The 19,629-nt window shown below is 44.2% G+C and overlaps 1 protein-coding gene across 2 annotated transcripts in view; it reads right to left on the reverse strand.

The window, feature by feature from the left end:
* MCF2 (MCF.2 cell line derived transforming sequence) overlaps window positions 1-19,629 on the reverse strand; it is a 251,763-nt gene that overhangs the window by 155,301 nt on the left and 76,833 nt on the right. For both annotated transcript variants that reach the window (XM_073543572.1, XM_073543571.1), the window contains exon 4: window positions 14,006-14,096. In XM_073543572.1, the coding sequence (XP_073399673.1) occupies window positions 14,006-14,096 (91 nt within the window). The remainder of the gene's footprint in view (window positions 1-14,005; window positions 14,097-19,629) is intronic.

The raw sequence follows: 19,629 nt of genomic DNA on the forward strand, positions 1-19,629 counted from the left end.
ATTGACCTTTCTTACTATACAATAAATACCATAAAAACAAAACCCCAAAAAAATATGGAATTGCGTTTCTTCACTGTAGGTTTACTGTATATTGCACTGCAAGTCGGGGCACCATTTGAATTTCCGTGTCAGGCAGCAGGAAAGTTAGAATTGGCCCTGTGCTGAGAGTAAAATCAGTTTTGAGAGGTCTCTGTGAACTGAAAGTACCTTCAGATGCGAGAGGTCAAGTTGGAGGTTTGATGTGAGAGGTCAAGTTGAAGGTTTGCGGGAACAGGGGGAGTGGGAATGGTTTTATAAGTTCACCCATATATGGAAGTACCCAGGATCAAAACTAGGGGGGGCAAGCCATGGTCATTCAGGTTGTAAAATTTTAGAATGAAAAAGGTGAATGAAACTGCTCCATACAGTATAATGAGCTCCATACCTGTATATACATCATCACCAGCCCCAGCCCACAAAGCCCAGCACCTGAATATACATCATCACCAGCCCCAGCCAACTGAGCCCAGCACCTGTATATACATCATCTCCAGCCCCAGCCCACTGAGCTCAGCACCTGTATATACATCATCACCAGCCCAAGCCAACTGAGCCCAGCACCTGTACATACATCATCACCAGCCTCAGCCCACTCAGCCCAGTACCTGTATATACATCATCATCAGCCCCAGCCCACTAAGCCCAGTATTTGTATGTACATCATCACCATTCCCAACCCACTGAAGCCAGGACCTGTATATATCATTACCAGCCCCAGCCCACTGAGCCCAGCACCACCTGTATATATCATCACAAGCCCACTGAGCCCAGCACCACCTGTATATACATCATCACAAGATCCAGCCCCCAGCCCACTGAGCCCAGCACCACCTGAATATACATCATCACCAGGTCCAGCCCCAGCCCACTGAGCCCTGCACCACCTGTATATATATCAGCCCAGCCACAGCCAGCCTCTGTATATACATCAGCCCAGCCACAGCCAGCCCCCAGCCTCTGTATATACATCAGCCCAGCCAACACTCACTCACCCAGACCCGGCGTGATGTCACTGACTGAAAAGAATAACAGCGATCACCTCAGGAGCGCGCGGGTACTAGGAGCTCCTTCGGATACCTGACCTGATACATTCACTGGAGCGCTGCAGCCAGGGGCGGGAGACGGGGAGAGCAGAGCGCTCTCCCGCCCACAAAGAACGTCCTGACGTTCAACGTCAGGCGTTCTTAACCCCTATGTGCAGGGCACCTACCAATGACTCACTGATGTTTGCGCGAGCGCGCGCACCTGTAAAGCCATAGTGCCTGAAGATTTAAAGGGCCAGCAGCAGGAAAAACAGGTGGCCTCATCATGATAGGTGCGCGCTCCATGGTGGGTACGCCAATGCACCCATATGTAAAGCCAACCTCAAGAGCGCAAGTGGGCTGTGTGAGACCTTTGCCCTAAAGGGGATTATAGCTGGTGGTACATATCGATGTAGATGATGGTCTTTTGCCTCCAGTTCTATATGTCCTAAATGTCTGCCAGTTACAGGTTAATGAGAGAATTTTTTAGTTAATAGAAACACTTTTAAATGTCCTGATCTGAGGTTGAAAGAGGGTGAGAAAAAAAGACTACATATTCTGAACTCTTGAGTGAGAAGGATGCTTGGCCTTCCATTTTTTACCACAGATATATCTGGGTAGACTAATTGTTTGCAATATTAAATTGTTTGCGATATTATAAATATATAAATAAACATCTTATATACTCATTGTACATACAGTCACAAGAAGAACTAAGTACACGTTCTTTGAATTCTATGAATTTACACATCAGGACAAAATAAAATAAAAATTGGTCCTTAGAATGTCTTAATGTATTAATAGGAGAAGTAGCAGCCATGTGATGCTAATAATATGGATTTAAAGGGAACCTTTAAGGTCGGATAATGCTATTAGTCTGCAAATATAGCATTTATGTGCAGGTTAATAGCATTATGAATTTGCCCGGCCACAGTACTGAAAGTGCAGCACCCAGAAGAAAATTACTTTATTTCACCTGGGAGCCGCCGGCTTTCAGTAATATAGGCATACTCAGAGCAACTACAGTTACCACTCACAGCACTAAGAGTATGTGTCATGGGGTCCTTCTCTGGTATCACACAATCAACAGAGCAAGCGAAGAGTGAACAATTCCAAGACCTTTATTCAGGCAAAAATACGAAAAGGTCCATATTCAGTCCACCACACAAAGGATAAGATAGTCCAGAATAAGAATGCAGTCCAGTATCAGGATAAAATGTCCAGGGAAACGAGATTCCAAAATACTCTAGCACCAGAGGATAAAAATGGGTCCTTGTCTCTGAAATGCAGCCTTTTCACCATCTTGTCTCTACCGGAACTGACTTGTCCAGCTGCCGTTCTTCCCCCCACCCCCTTCCTTGTCCAGGGGTAGTCAAACAAGTTGCCTCCCAGAGGAGAACAAAAGGCCTTAGGGATTAATGCACTACAGGGGGTCATCTAGAGACAGATACAGTAAGGCTGAAGACTTACATTGTAATAAGAAAAACACTATGAAAATAACTGGAATTGTTAAAAATAGGAATATACAAAATAAGTGAGCACGCCATGAGGTCTACACAGACCTCTGGCCTGCTCACTTTAGTCCACATTGCTCAGTTATTTATAGTTCTTTGTACAGTGGCAGGGGTAGGTCGGCCCGGGGAGCCTATGGTTCTTCTTGTCGAGACAGTCCATCGGAGATCTGGTGTTGGCTTCCTCGCTTGTATTGAATAGAGAAGCTGTACGGTTGTAAGGACAAGCTCCACCGCAGCAATCTTCCATTGTCCCCTGATACGCGATTCAGCCATGTGAGGGGGTTGTGGTCTGTAACAATTGTAAAGTCTCTGCCATACAAGTAGGGCTGCAATTTTTTTAGCGCCCATACGATGGCAAGGCACTCCTTTTAAATAGTGGCATAGGCAACTTCCCGATCCAGTAGTTTCCGACTGGCAAAAGCAACAGGATGTTCTTCTCAAGTGGAGTTCACTTGGCTAAGTACTGCCCCAATCCCAAAGGTGGATGCATCTGTCTGCACGAGGAACCTGCATTTATAATCCGGGGCAGCCAAGACAGGAGCAGTGACGAGGGCAGTCTTTAACGCTGAAAAGGCATCCTCGCATGCCGGCGTCCACGTCACATTCCTAGGCATGTTCTTGCGGGTCAGGTCGGTTAGGGGCTTGGCCAAGGTGCTGAAATTAGAAACAAATTTGCGATAGTAACCAGCAGTTCCTAAAAACGCAAGTACCTGCTTTTTAGTCTGGGGTCTACACCAGTTGCTAATGGCTTCCACCTTGGCAGGCTCAGGCCTTAGTGTCCCACCCCCTACTCTATGCCCGAGGTACTGCACCTCAGCCATCCCTATTTGGCACTTATCAGGGTGAATGGTCAGTCCTGCAGTAAGGATACAGTCCAGCACTATGCCCAAGTGTTTAAGATGTTCCTCCCAGGTTGTGCTAAAAATGGCGATGTCGTCTAAGTAAGCACAGGCAAAGTCCTGACATTGTTGTAACAGTCGATCCACCAGTCTCTGGGAAGTAGCGGGGGCAGTTTTCATCCAAAAGGGCATTCCCAGGAACTCATAAAGCCCAAATGGAGTAATGAAGGCTGAGCGCTCCCGAGCGTCTTCCGTTAGGGGTATCTGCCAGTACCCTTTGCTCAAGTCTAACGTGGTCACAAATTGGGCACTGGCCAGACGATCCAATAGATCATCAATCCTGGGCATGGGATAAGCATCACTCTTGGTGGCATCATTTAGTCGTCTGTAATCAATGCAGAATCGTGTTGTACCATCCTTCTTGGGGACCAGGACGACAGGAGAGGCCCAAGAACTGTGAGATGGCTGAATAACTCCCAGTTGTTTCATCTCCTCCAGTTCGTTTTTATCATGCCTTGAACAGCCTCTGGAACCCGGTAGGCAGCCTGCTGGATGGTGCGTTGTCCGGGGGTTTCCACATGGTGACTGGTGAGAGTAGTCTTCCCCGGCTTTGAGGAGAAAGCAGCAGCCCTCGGCCTTAGTACAGCAACAATATCGTCCTTTTGTATATCCGATAAATGGGAGCCCAGGGGCACTTGTTCCAGTGATCCTCCCGCTTGGGCAACCTGGAGGAGATCTGGGAGATACTCGTCGGCGGCGGTATCACTAGGGGGGTGGCAGACAGCTAGAACAGGCAGAGATCGGTCGTGGTAGTCTTTCAGAATGTTAATGTGGACGGTTTTCTGTCGTCGACCACTAGAGTCCAGGGCAATAACATAGTTAGTGTCATTAATTTTCTTGACAACCTGATAGGGGCCTTCCCACACTGCTTGAAGCTTGTTGGCAGGGGAAGCAGTCATCATGAGCACTTGCTGTTCTTCCATAAATTCCCGGTTCCTGGCATTACGGTCATACCAGGTTTTTTTTGTCTGGACTGGGCCATTCGCTGATGTTCTTTAGCGAAGGTAGCTAGCTGGGCGAGACGGTCTCTGAGCTCTAGAACATAGGGAACGATGGGCATTCCGGTATCTGAGATGTCTCCCTCCAAATGTTCTTTCAGAAGAGTGAGAGGCCCATGGACCTTCCAGCTAAACAGTAGTTCGAAGGGAGAGAACCCTGTGGACTCTTGGGGAACCTCCCGATAGGCGAAGAGGAGATGTGGCAGGTACTTTTCCCAGTCTTTTTCAACGTCAACAAAAGCCCTCAGCATATTTTTTAGGGCTCCATTAAAGCGTTCACATAGTCCGTTGGTCTGCGGGTGGTATGGGGTGGTGCGAATGGCTCGAACACCACAGGTATGCCATAGGGACTGGACCAGATCTGACATGAACTGAGTGCCTTGATCCGACAATATTTCACTAGGAAACCCTACCCAGGTAAAGATGGTAACAAGGGCCTCGGCTACCTTTACTGCTGTAATACTGGACAGGGCCACAGCTTCAGGATACCTAGTGGCATAATCCACCACGGTCAGGATATATTTTTTCCCTGACCTGCTGGTGTGGGCCAGAGGACCTATGATGTCGACGGCTACACGTTGAAATGGTTCCTCAATTATGGGCAGGGATTGCAGGGGTACCTTATGTCGAGCTCCTGGATGCCGCATTCGCTGGCACACATCACAGGTGCGGCAATAATGGGCTACCGACTGCGAGACGCCCGGCCAGTAAAAACTTTGGGTGAGTCTCTTTCAGTCCTTTTTCTCCCTTGATGTCCAGCCAAGGGGATGTCATGGGCCAGTTGAAGTAGCTGTGCCCTGTACTTCTGAGGAACAATGAGTTGCCTGGTCGTTGCGTCAGGGTTGCCCTGGTCACTGCCCTTTGTTACATGATAATACAGTCCGTTTTCTCGAGGGAAGCCATCCCCATTATCTCCCATGTGCCCAGTTTCTGCCTTTCGCCTAAGGGCTGCTAAGGTAGTGTCACCCTCTATTTCTCTCCTAAACTCCTCTCTGTCCCAAGACTCTCCCAATGTAGTAGCAGCGAAAGTATTGCTTACCGACTCTGATGCGGTTCGTGGTGGTTGCTCCCCGGTGGGGTCCGGATGACGTAGTGCTTGAAGGGCCTGTAGTCGGGTGACTGCTCCCACAAATTGGCACTGTAACTCCCCAATGTCGTTCCCAAGGAGGATATCTGCAGGAAGTCCTCCCCAACACAGTTTTTCTCCACAACCATAATCCAAATGCACAGAAGCTCGCTGTATATATTTGCGGGCACCGCCCGCCAGGACAATGGGAATTCCCGGAACCTGGTTAATTGCTTCGGGTCGAACCACACGGGGGTCAGTGATAGTCAAGAATGCCCCCTTGTCTCTAAATCCTGACACTTTGTATCCATCAATAAACACATCCTGCAGGTGGCGTTGCCGTTGCTCTGAGTAGCTAAAGGACAGAGGCCGGAGTCCGTACACTCCATGAGGGGTATCTATGGTGCCGTGGTGGGTGGTCCACTCTGGTGGGGGTGGTGGTAGCTCTTCCTCAGGTGTGGTGGAATGTACAAGATGCACTGGACGAGGTGGGGCTGCGTGGGGCTCCCTCCGGATCCTGGAGGGACAGCCAGACTGCAAATGTCCAGGTTGCCCACACCCATAACACCTCCTCTCTGTGATACCCCCAGGTCGTGGTCGGAACTGTTGGGGCCTAGGATTGTGAGGCGTGATTGTCATCGGCTTGCGACTAGGTGGAAGGGCAGATATAATTGGAGGGGGATGGGGTGCGGGAGCAGGCCGTGGTTCATTGTCTAGAAGCCTCCTCCATTGCATCCGGATAGTAAGGGCTTCATCGGCCAGGGCTGCATCTATCCATGGTACACGGTGTGCGCTCCCGGACCCATTCCCGTACCTCTGCAGGGCACTTGGCAAGAAATTGTTCTATAAGGAACGCCTGTATAACATCTTCCACAGTAAAGGCGTTTTCTGCTTCCAGCCATCTCCGACATGCCTCGGACATCTTATGTGCATACATCCTAAACGATCCCCCTCGTGGTGCATGGGAGGTCTCGGAACTTGGCCCTATATGAGTCTGGGGTGATAGCATGGTAATCCAGGATAGTCCGCTTTACAATGTTATAATCCCGATTCCGCAGAGCATCAATGGTTCAGTAAGCCTCCGCCAAGCTTCCGTTCAGGAGCCCCACTAACAAACGCATCCAGCTAGAGTGGGGCACCTCCATCACAGCACACTGCTGCTCAAAGTCTTTGAAGAACCCCTCCACATCTCCAGAAGCCTCATCAAATGGCTTAAACTCTGTCCGGGTGATCCGTACAGGTTCCCGGATTGTTGGGGTTACACTCCACATTGTGTTACTCCCTTTTTCAAGCTCCATTGCTTCCTGTCTCCGCTGTGCCCGGCGGGCAGCCTCCTCCTTGTACTCCTGAGAGACGCCGGGGCCCAGAACCGCCATCTCTTCTTCATACCACACCAACCACTGGCTTTTCTGGATGGGGATCCCTGTCTCCAGTGGTCGTCCTTCAGACATCTGGGAGGAGGTGGCCGGGCTAGCGCCCACCAGTAGATCGATTAAGGCCTCTTTAGTCAGGCCCTGGTAGTTCAGGCCCAGGTCTCTGGCTCTATCCTGTAAACTGCATACAGTCCAATTTCTGGACTCACTCTGTGGGTGGTTCTCCATTGGGTGACGCTCTGTTGATCCCACCGCTGCCACCAGTTGTCACGGGGTCCTTCTCTGGTATCACACAATCAACAGAGCAAGCGAAGAGTGAACAATTCCAAGACCTTTATTCAGGCAAAAATACGAAAAGGTCCATATTCAGTCCACCACACAAAGGATAAGATAGTCCAGAATAAGAATGCAGTCCAGTATCAGGATAAAATGTCCAGGGAAACGAGATTCCAAAACACTCTAGCACCAGAGGAAAAAAAATGGGTCCTTCTCTCTGAAATGCAGCCTTTTCACCATCTTGTCTCTACCGGAACTGACTTGTCCAGCTGCCGTTCTTCCCCCCACCCCCTTCCTTGTCCAGGGGTAGTCAAACAAGTTGCCTCCCAGAGGAGAACAAAAGGCCTTAGGGATTAATGCACTACAGGGGGTCATCTAGAGACAGATACAGTAAGGCTGAAGACTTACATTGTAATAAGAAAAACACTATGAAAATAACTGGAATTGTTAAAAATAGGAATATACAAAAAATGACACCCACATAACATATCACACCATCACAGCATGGGTTGTTTGCCCACCCCAGCCGTGACTAACAGCTGGCTATACAGTGCCCAGTTCAGTACTGGCTGTCAGTCAGTGCCATGGTATTTTCACAGTGCCAGTTCTCAGTGCTCTAAATGGTGACTGTACTTGCTCCAGGCATGCCAGCATGACGGAAAGCTGGCGGCTTCTGTTGAAAATAAATTATAAATAAATAAATTATAGTTACAATAAGTTACATTTTGTTTTTTTTTGTTTCAATCTGTGACTACTCCTGGAGTGGACCCTCTGGGTTGCGATACCAACCCACCCAGGGCGTGCTGAGCTAGTGAGGACCACCCCTATACAGGGAGTGTCAGGGGCAGACACAGGGGGGTAAAGTACCACGACTACTGGAACCAGGTGGCTGGCTCACAGAAGACGAAAGAGAGAGTGTCTAGCAAGGTGCAGAAGGAGACACGCAGGATACAAGAGTGCGTAAAGCATGGACACAGGGGCACGCTGGGTATAGGATAGTGCAGGGCATGTACACGGGGGTACACAGGGTTCAGGACAGTACAGGGCATGTACACAGGGGCATGCTGGGTACTGGATAGTGCACTGAGAAGCACGCCCGGGTACAAGGCAAAGCAGAGCGCATGCAAGGAAGCACGCCTGAGTACAAGGCAAGGCAGAGCGCATGCTGGGAAGTACGTCTGGGTGCAAGGCAAAGCAGAGGGTATGCTAAGAAGCACAACAGACCACAAGGCAGGAACAGAGCATGTGCTAAGAAGCACGAAAGGGCACAGGGCGGGAGCAGAGCATATGCTAAGAAGCACGACAGAGTACAGGGCAGGAGCAGAGTGTGTGCTAAGAAGCACGATGGAGCACAGGGCAGGAGCAGAGCGAGTGCTAAGAAGCACAACAGAGCACAGGGCAGGAGCAGAGCGTGTGCTAAGAAGCACGGCAGAGCACAGGGCAATGGGACCTGAATGCAGAGAGCGGCCAGCAGGCCTAGCAAGGAAGCACAACAATAATCAGGTGCCGCCTACAGGAAGAGGCAGTCTGATATAGGACCATAGAGAGGTCAGAGATGGTGCGGCCGCAGTAAGGGTAGTGGGGTGAGGGCATGCACGCCTGACAAAGCCCTGGGGCCATGTATGCAGCCATGGAGTCAAGTGCAGGAAGTGCGCGTGCACACCCGACGGGACCCCCAGCCGCGATACTGGAAGTGATGACATCAGGCGCTGAGTCCCATCCCGGGGGAATGCGGTGAGAGCAGCAGGACACAATCCATGGTACTAACCAACACGCATACCAGTCTGTTAACAAATATTTCATCTATCTTTGCAGATTTGGACATTTTATTAAAATAGCTGATAACAAATGCTATTGCCGATGCTGTGGAGGCTGATTACATTATCTCGTCATCACGTAAGGAGAATAACGCAACAACAGCAACTCAGCATGAAGAGACAAGGCGGACAGCTCATCTCACTATACAGTACAATGCTGAACAAGCGATTTAAGTTTGGGGCGGCACTGTGGCTCAGTGGTTGCCGCGCTAGGGTCCTGGGTTCAAATCCCACCAAGTACAACATTTACAAGGATTTTGTATGTTATCCCCGTGTTTGCTTGGGTTTCCTTTGGGTTCTCCGCTTTCCTCCCACACTACAAAGACATACTGATAGGGAATCTAGATTGTTATCAATAATATGGAATATGATGCCTCTGTATTAGCAAATAAAAAATAAAACAGTTTCTGGATGAAGTATTAAACAACCCGATTCATTGCTTTCTCACCCATTACATGAAAATTAGAGCTCATCAGTTCCAGATAACAGAGGAGAGAAGAAAGTTTATCACTTACAAATAGTCATTTACTGTAAATTCCCCAGCTTCAGATGACTACAAATTTCCGTTGTCATCAGAGGTTTCATCCCAAATATTCCAGAACCAATACTTAGGTCTGCCTCATACCTCCATGTAACATGCTTCAAATACTCTAGGATGTCCACTAGACAAGACCTGACATTAACTATTAAGTGTCCGGTTATCATATCACTACTACTCGGAGATCAGCTTTGGTGGAAACTGGTCAAAAAACACTCGGCTATTGCACAACTCCGAGAACAGCCAAGACAGAGACTCTCTCAACACTCAACACACAGTTCAACCACCATCTACTAGCAATTTGACAACTCAGCTTAAATACAAAACAGGCAGCAACATATATTTTGCTGTAACCCAAGATATACTGTAGAACTCCCACTCAAACAATGCTGAAGATTGAATAAACCATCTTTGCATTTTAGCATAATTAATAATAATAATAATAATAATAAATTTTATTTCTATAGCGCCGACATATTCCGCAGCACTATAATTAAAAATACTCCCTTGCCCACACAATCTACCCTTCAACCTGTTTTTGGCAATACCTTGGTATTGTGAACCAGTCCACCATCAAAGGCAAGCGAAACAACAAAAGATCTGAGAATTTTCTGAAAATCTATTTTAACCCCTTTCAGACATCAGACGTACTATCCTGTCCATGGTACCCGGGCCCGTATGACTGAAGATGGGATAGTACATCTAAGCGATCAGCGGCGCTCCCTGGGGGGAGAAGCGCCGCTGATCGTGGCCGGGTGTCAGCTGATTATCACAGCTGACACCCGTCGCTGTGTCAGGGGCGGTCAAGAACCGCTCTCTGCACGTTAACCCCTGGCACACTGCGATCAAACATGATCGAAGTGTACCGGGGAATTTGGGAAGCATCAGCAGGGAGGGGCTCCCTCCGTGCTTCACTGAGACCCTCAGAGCAGCGCGATGTGCTGCGATGCTCTGAGGGCCTCCTTCCCTGCAGAGAGCAAGCACGGAGGAAGCCTGTGCAGCGCCTGTCAGATCGCTGATCTGACACAGCGCTGTTCTAAATGTCAGATCAGCGATCTGACACTAGACAATGATGTTCCCCCTGGGACAATAAAATTAAGTAAAAAAAAAATGTGTAAAAATAATTAATAAAAAAATCCCTAAATAAATTAAAAAAAATATTCCCTAATAAATTGATTTTTTGTAAATAAAAAAATAAAATAAAAGTACACATATTTAGTATCGCCGCGTCCATAACGACCCGCCCTATAAAACTGTCCCACTAGTTAACCCCTTTAGTGAACCATTTAAAAAATAAAAATAAAAAGCAAAGCAAAAAACAATGCTTTATCATCATACCGCCGAACAAAAAGTGCAATAACACGCAATCAAAAATATGGATATAAATAACCATGGTACCGCTGAAAACATAATCTTGTCCCACAAAAAATGAGCCACCACACAGTATCATCAGCGAAAAAATAAAAGTTATAACTCACAGAATAAAGCAATGCAAAAATAATTATTATTTATATAAAATTGTTTTCATTGCATAAAAGTGCCAAAACATAAAAAAAAGACATAAATGAGGTATCACTGTAATCGGACTGACCCGAAGAATAAAACCGCTTTATCAATTTTACCACACGTGGAACAGTGTAAACGCACCCCCCAAATAAAATTCATGAAATGCTGGTTTTTGTTCATTCTGTGCCCAAAAATGGTATCAATAAAAATGTCAACTTGTCCAGCAAAAAATAAGACCTCACATGACTCGGTGGGTCAAAATATGGAAAAATTATAGCTCTCAAATTGTGGTGATGCAAAAACTATTTTTACAATAAAAAGCATCTTTTAGAGTATGACAGCTGCCAAACATAAAAACCCGCTAAAAATAGTAAATCAAACCTCCTTTTATCACCTCCTTAGTTAGGGAAAAATAATAAAATTAAAAAAAAAATGTATTTATTTCCATTTTCCCATTAGGGTTAGGGCTAGGGCTAGGGTTAGAGTTAGGGCTAGGGTTAGGGCTAGGGATAGGGCTGAGATTAGGGTTAGGGGGTGTGTTGGGGTTAGGGTTGGAGTTAGAATTGGGGGGTTTCCACTGTTTAGGCACATGAGGTGCTCTCCAAGCGCAATGACGTCTGATCTCAATTCCAGCCAATTCTGCGTTCAAAAAGTCAAATGGTGCTCCTTCCCTTCCAAGCTCTGCCATGCGCCCAAACAGTGGTTTACCCTCACATATGGAGTATCAGCCTACTCAGGACAAATTGCACAACAACTTTAAGGGGTCCAATTTCTCCTGTTACCCTTGGGAAAATAAAAAATTGGGGGCAAAAATATCATTCTTGTGGAAAAAAATATGATTTTTTTATTTTTATGGCTCTACGCTATAAGCTTCTGTGAAGCACTTGGGGGTTCAAAGTGCTCACCACACATCTAGATAAGTTCCTAGGGGGGTCTATTTTCCAAAATAAGGTCACTTGTGGGGGGATTGAACAGTTTAGGCACATCAGAGGCTCTCCATATGCAACATGATACCCGCAGACCATTCCATCAAAGTCTGCATTCCAAAACGTCACTACTTCCCTTCCAAGTCCCGACGTGTGCCCATACAGTAGTTTTCTCCCACATATGGGGTATCAGAGTACTTAGGACAAATTGGACAACTTTTGGTGTCCAATTTCTCCTGTTACCCTTGGGAGAATAAAAAAAATTGGGGACTAAAAGCTCATGTTTGTGGAAAAAATATGATTTTTTTATTTTCACGCCACTTCTGTGAAGCCCTTGGGGGCTCAAAGTTCTCACCACATATCTAAATAAGTTCCTTGGGGGGTCCAGTTTCCAAAATGGGGTGACTTGTGGGGGGTTTCCAATATTTAGGCACATCAAGGGCTCTCCAAACGTGACATGGCGTCCGATCTCAATTCCAGCCAATTTTGCATTGAAAAAGTCAAACGGCGCTCCTTCCCTTCTGAGCTCTGCCATGTGCTGAAACAGTTTTTTTCCCCCCCACATATCAGGTATCAGCGTACTCAGGACAAATTGCACAATAACTTTTGCAGTCCAATTTCTCCTGTTACCCTTGGTAAAATAAAAAAAATTGGACCTGAAGTATTTTTTTTGTTAAAAAAAAGTTAAATGTTCATTTTTCTTTAAGCATTCAAAAAATTCCTGTGAAGCACCTGAAGTGTTAATAAACTTTTTGAATGTGGCTTTGAGCACCTTGAGGGGAGCAGTTTTTTTTTGTCAAATTTCCGTTTTTTTCACAAATAAACGCAAGCTATATCCATGAAATTTTACCACTATCATGAAGTACAATATGTCACGAGAAAACATATTGGGATCCATGGAAGCATTCCAGAGTTATTACCTCATAAAGGGACAATGGTCAGAATTGTAAAAATTTGCCCGGTCATGAACATGCAAACCACCCTTCTGGGTAAAGGGGTTAAGGGGAAAGCTAACAGACTTTGGAGAACAATAATCTACATCCCATTTGTCGTTATCAAAACTGAACTCATCTCTAACCTTCCAGAGTTTAGCAATCTGTGGCCACCGCTATGCAGGAGACACCGCAAAGCTCTGCCTTCCACAGCTCAATCAGTTTTCCCTATTCCAGCTGACTAATGAAGGTAGACAAAAATATCTCTTTATTGTCTAGAAAATATTACAAATAAAATTTCATCTATATTGATTACAAATCGAATTCCAAGTTTTTCATATACCTGTATATGAGATTGGATTCTACTTGTGCACCATCCACGAAAAGTGCAGTGTCTACTTTCTGTTAATATCCAACCAAGGATAACATCTGCAAGGAGTATGTTCTCCCCATGTTTTGTGGGTTTCCTCTGGGTTCTCGGATTTCCTCCCACACTCCAAAGACTTGCTGAAAAGGAGTTTAGATTGTAAGTCCCAATTGGGTCAGGGACGACTAGTGTGTTGTGGTATATGGTGGCACTATATAAGCAAGAGTAATAAATAATTAATGATCCATCTTTTCCTTTTTGTCTTGATTTTTTCATACTTTGCAGAATACAGCAGTTTTATATTGTGGCATAAAATAAACTAAACAGGCTGTGATATGAGCTTTTATAACCCGACTCATAAAATGTATTTATTTATCTCATTTATATAGCACCATTAATTCCACAGCGCTTTACAGTTTGCACACATTATCATCGCTGTCCCCAATGGGGTTCACAATCTAAATTCCCTATCAGTATGTCTTTGGAATGTGGGAGGAAATCAAAGTACCCGGAGGAAACCCACGTGAGCAAGGGGAGAAGATACAAACTCCTTGCAGATGTTGTCGTCCTTGGTGGGATTTGAACCTAGGACCCAAGTCCAAGTATTTGCAAGGCTGCAGTGCTAACCACTGAACCACCATACCACCCAAAATGTTGCCTATAATTGGAAATTTTGAATAAACTGTCCCATATTTTATGTCTGTCGAAGTCAAGATTATGGATGTGACTTACTGATAATTTCTGAAGTGTTAATTTTACAGACGTCCATGTATCCAATCTTCTGTCCAATATAACAATGAATTTAATGTCATCCTCTTCTCTACTGAAAGACGTAAGGGAAAAAAACACATTACTAAAATAATTTTCAATACATTTTACCATATTCAGGGCTTATTTGTACCTCTGAGGCTGTCTATGTACTTTAAGTAGAGGAAATGAGAAAACAATAAAGGAATGGTTGAACTAGCCCAGCACACAAAATGGTTTTTATACACTTAGGATGAGGTTCTAAGACCATTTTTTTTCCTCTCCACAGATTTCACATCAACAAACACATTTATTAGCAAGTGGATTAGGATGTTTATTTTGTACCCAAGAAATTTATCCCAAAAATGTCAATGCACAGATCCTTTCATTTAGAATTCACAATGTCAAAATTCAGTGTATCAGAAGTTTACATACAACAAGTTGACCATTTTGCATCAGCACTGGCAGTGGAAGGCTGGGGGCACTGAAAACGGTTTCCATGGATGGGTATGGCACTAGCCACTCCAACTAGCAGGTCCTGGGCCTTCACCACTTTACACCTAATCAGTGATCTGGAACTATGCTGGGGCATCCCTGGGTTGAGTTAATCGAGTGGCTGCTGGCCTATGAAGCAGGGTGGCAGAGAATGGTTATAAAGTTAGGTTAATACCAAGAAATCAGGATAGAACCAGAACAAAATTGGCAAGCAGTAGAAATGTCAAAACATGAGCCAAGCTCAGTAATGGGAAACAAACTAGCTGGGCATGAGCAGAAATAGCAGGAGTGAACTAGGGTAAGTAGAACTTGTAACTGGCACGGAAGCAAAGAACAAGGAATTTACCTAATGTAGAGCTCTACCCAAGACTGAGCATGGAATTAAAGAGAGAAGAATGTGAGGAAAAAACCCTTTGGCTATGTGGCCACGTATGCAGAAAATTTCTGCATGAAAACCGGACTCCTTCCCAGAAAATGCACGTTTTTTGCACGTTTTCTGTGCATTTTTTGCACAAAAACCGCGCGTTTTCTATGCGTTTTTTCCGCGCATCCCCAGTCTCATAGAAAATAGCTAGAAATGCGGATTTTTCAGCAAAATTAATGAGCATGCTGCGTTATTACCACGATGCGGTTTTTTTTCGCAGAAAAAACATCAATAGGCACAAAAAGTGCAGAATTCATTAAAATGAATGGGATGCTTCTTGTAAGCATTTTTTAAGCATTTTTGCTGGTAAAAAAAACACGAAAAAAATGCCTATGTGTGCACACAGCCTCATGGTCTCTGCCTGGTCAATACCACAAGACCAAGAATGGTAAACAGAACTACCGTATTGTTGCACTGTGTCGTCCACAATAAAGATGCCCCACCACCCACTGACAATAGCAGAAAGAGCAAGTACCGATATAGATACTGTACTTTTGAAGCTGCAAATATGCTAATTGACATCATTTGAGGCAATTGGGGTGTACACGTGGCAGTAGTGTATAGTCTACCTTCAAGGCCTTCTTGACTGTTTGTTTGACATCATGGGAAAATCAAAACAAGTTAGTCAAGACACCAGAAAAATAATTGTGGATCTCCATAATGTTGCAATATCTTTGGGAGCAATTTCTTAATGCCTGAAGGCCTCATGTTCATCTGATCAAAAAATAAACTGCAAGTTTACACACCATGGGACACTGCAGCCATCATACAATTCAGGAAGGAGACAGCTATGGTCGCCTAGAGATAAACTTTGATGCAAAAAATACAAATCAATCCATGAAAAGCTAAGAAGATGTGAACATGCTGAAAGAAATAGAGAAGAATAGATATCAAAAGTAAAACTTGTCATATATCAACTTGGTCTGAAAGTAGGAAGCACCTGATCCAAACTGCAATAAAGAAAAGCAATGGGATGGATTGCAACTGAACATGGGGGTAAAGGTCTTACTCTTTGAAAAAATGTAAAACCATCTGATTAATGAAAAATGGAACTGTTCAGCCACAATGGGGAGCCTTGCAGCAGCATGTTGAAGGGTGTATTTTAGGAGCAGGGGAAATTATTTGGAGATAATAAAGCACCAACTCGTCATTAGCCAAAAAGGCCATGGCGTAACTTGAAGCTTGTTGGCTGCTATATGAAACCTTCAACAAGTCCCTAACTATCACATGTCTGTAATGGTAATAGTTTTATCTGATGACAGATTATCGTTAAGGACAGAAAAAAGAAAATAATGGAGTGGCCATTACAGTCCTGACCTCAATTTCCCCCCCAAAAATGTGTGGTCATAACTTTAAAAATAGAGTGTGAGCAAGTAGGCCTACAAAGCAGACCTAGTTACACCAGTTCTGTCAGGAGTGGGCCAAAACTAGACAATTTAGAGACCAAACACTAACCACGTGTATGTGAACGCATGAGGCACTGAGAATAGGATTAAATAGATAAAAGCCGAAATAAATCATTAGGCCTCATACTCACTGGCGATTAAATTGGATGATTGCAGTCCGATTTTTAATCGACTTGCACTCTGACCCATGTTAGTGAATGGGTGACATCTCACTTGCGATTTTTTTCTCAGCCAAAATCGGTCTGAGAAAGAAATCGCAGCATGCTGCGATTTGCAGCGATTTTCCACAATAGAAGTAGATGGGTGCGATTAAAAAAAACGGACCAAAAACGGACCATCCGTTTTCCATCCATTTTTAACGGATACATCACCATTATGTGGTATAGAACACTGTAAATGGTCCTGTAAATGACTGTAGAAAAAGAGTGGCTGGGGAAAAAAACGGATGGAAAACGGATGAAAAACGGATGGAAAAATAAAAAAATGCATAGAAATCGCATGACACTGGCATAACACTCCACCCTTTTTTCCAGTCCAGAAATCGGACCGTTTTTTTAATCGCCAATGGGTATGAGGCCTTATAATGATATTTGGCATCTGGGAACATAGTAGTGAGCTTAAGTAGCCTAAGAAAGGGAATGTGTTCAGAAAATGTGAAAAACTGAGGTTTAATGAGGGTAGCCAAGGTGTGTAAACTTATGACTTCACCTATATGTAAAGGGTTTGATAAGAAAAGACACTATGTTCATGTTTATTATTTTCTTTTTCACCAGGACACCAATGGTTGTACCTGATATCACAGCTAAGCCCTAAGGTTGCAGTCACACTAGAAAAGTATTGGGATTGCGCATTCCTAGGAATGTTTCATTCCCGTTAATCGGTCATTGCAAAAAAAAAAAAAAAGCTGCAATTTAATTAAAAATGATCGTTCTCGGCAGCACAAGGTCCTGTGTAAACAGGACATGTGCTGCCGAGTACTATGTTCACTGAACAATTGTTCTGTAAAAGTGGAAATGCAATTCGACTGTCTAAAAAGGCTGATCTGCCTCTAGGTTGGTAAACGGTGACTATTTAAGATCTGTGGTTTGGTCACTGCAAATGCACAGTAATAAAAGGTGTTGTGTAAAAAAACAGACCTGTATTTCTAATTACATGCAACCCTTTTAATTGTCCGTGCAATGGTGATGATAGCACCAGAGTAGTTTGACCCAAACAGTAATGTCACCCCTTTACCTAACTGCGGCAAAATCTAAATAAATGCAAATATTTATGACATAGACATCAAACATAGCAATAATAATTAATATTACCAATACTCACATATAACAATACCACCAATGGCCACTAGATGGTGATTGAGACCGGGATTAATATTTATTGTAATAGTAACATTTTTAGGTGGTAGTATAAGATATCAAATATTTTAGGGTTTTTATTTTATGACATCCCTTGCTTTTGGAAAGATTTTGGAAAATTCCTTTAAATAGACGCAATTACGGTAAATTACATACAGCCTTTCAGCTTATAAGGCAAGACAACAGCATACAAATACAGTATTTGAGTTTGCAAAGGCTTATATTTGACTATGTCTGCATTTTGAAATCATAAACTCTTTCCAGTGAATTTATAAGAATAGTGATCTACATATTTTACTCAATTCCGTAACTTCAGGAAGCGACATTCTGCCCGTCTGGGGTGCAGATGATAAAATAGATCATATTAGGTGTTAGTTGGGTTGATGCCAGTTTTGCCCAATGGATGAAGCATATAACGTAGATCATTACAGTTAATATTATATAAAAGGAAAATTTTAGTTAACATAGGTTCAATATTCTTTGCTGTTCATTCTCAGGAGTCAGAGGTCCAAGTACCCACTGTACAGTACAGAAAAAAATTCAATTGTCACAATTGACTAAGATATTTGGAACAATACAACAGAAAAACTGAGTATTCAGCTTTAAAAAAGGACGTGTAATTTGCTAAAAAAAAAATTACTTCATACTTTGTAAAAGTTCCTGAGTCTCCCTGACTCTACCTCTTGCGTCCTTTTTGTAATGCATCACTCCATTGTAGAAACATTCATATTTGCTGCTTGAGTTTTCTCTGGGGGCGTGTGCTTTCACTCCTCTCTCCCAGACACTGCCAATCATAGATCGGCTGCCTCAGAGACTGGTACTCTGCTAGATCAGCTGCCAAGCTGTGATTGGCCACATCTGGCAGGGCGGGGTAAAAGCAAGCTCCCCAAGAGAAGACTCTGAAGAAATGCTCAGTTGAACTGCAGCAGAGATTTCACATACTGCACTCCAGAAGCAACTAATGTGAATATCTCTACACTGGAGTGATGTAGTGCACAACAGAATAAAATTTCATCATCAAGGGAGCTTAGGGATTTTTACAAAGTATTAACTAAAAATTTTTGAGAAAGTAACACGTCCTTTTTTAAAGGGGTTGCAAATTACAATTATATTCCTCGCTTATCTTTAGTATAGTTCATCAGTAGGGATCCAACATACTGTACCACCATCAACTGTGTTAATGGCTTTTTCCAGGTCATTTAGGCCAGCTTCTATTCTCTTCAATAGGAGCCGCAATGCCCGGAAGCCGCCACTATACAGTGTATAATGCTTTTCAGCTCCGCTCCATACACTGTTTAAACTCGATTGGGACCAGAGCTGATAACAGCTGACAGGAAGGGTGGCAGACTGCCGGTACTAAAGGCCTCCATACACATTAAACTAATACTGGCCTAACCCATCAATATAGACGCTTTCAGCCGAAGATCTAATGTGTATGGGGACACCGATTGACTTATGGTCAGGAGAGATGCCAATCGCACATATCCGATTTCGGGCTGATGTTCACATTGTTTCCCTTAGATAAGCCGTTGTCAGTCCTCAACTTTCTCATAGAGAACACAGGAGCACTCTGCCAAAAAAGCGCTCCTATGCATGGGAAAATTGGCTGTGGGCCGAATGATCGGCCGAAGCATCGGTGGGTCAATAGCCATCTAATGTGTGTGGCCAGCTTTAGACTATTTCTATTACAGGTAGAAGTTATCATTAGAAAAATAGTTTACAGCCCCTTTAAATATACATTATTATAGCAGCTGTTCCACAATTTCACATAATTACCCAGTGCAAGTAAGGCTGTCCACTTTTAGGGACACTTTTAGATTTTTACTTAAATGCATTTAGTTTGGTGTAAAAATGATTTTTGCAATTGGGCCTCATTAAAAAAGTTGCACCGCTCTCCTAAAGTCACAATCCATAGCTGGCTGCAGAATG

This window comes from Dendrobates tinctorius, unplaced genomic scaffold (assembly GCF_039654945.1).
Source record: "Dendrobates tinctorius isolate UK_male_01 unplaced genomic scaffold, ASM3965494v1 ptg000133l, whole genome shotgun sequence".
Taxonomy (NCBI): domain Eukaryota; kingdom Metazoa; phylum Chordata; class Amphibia; order Anura; family Dendrobatidae; genus Dendrobates; species Dendrobates tinctorius.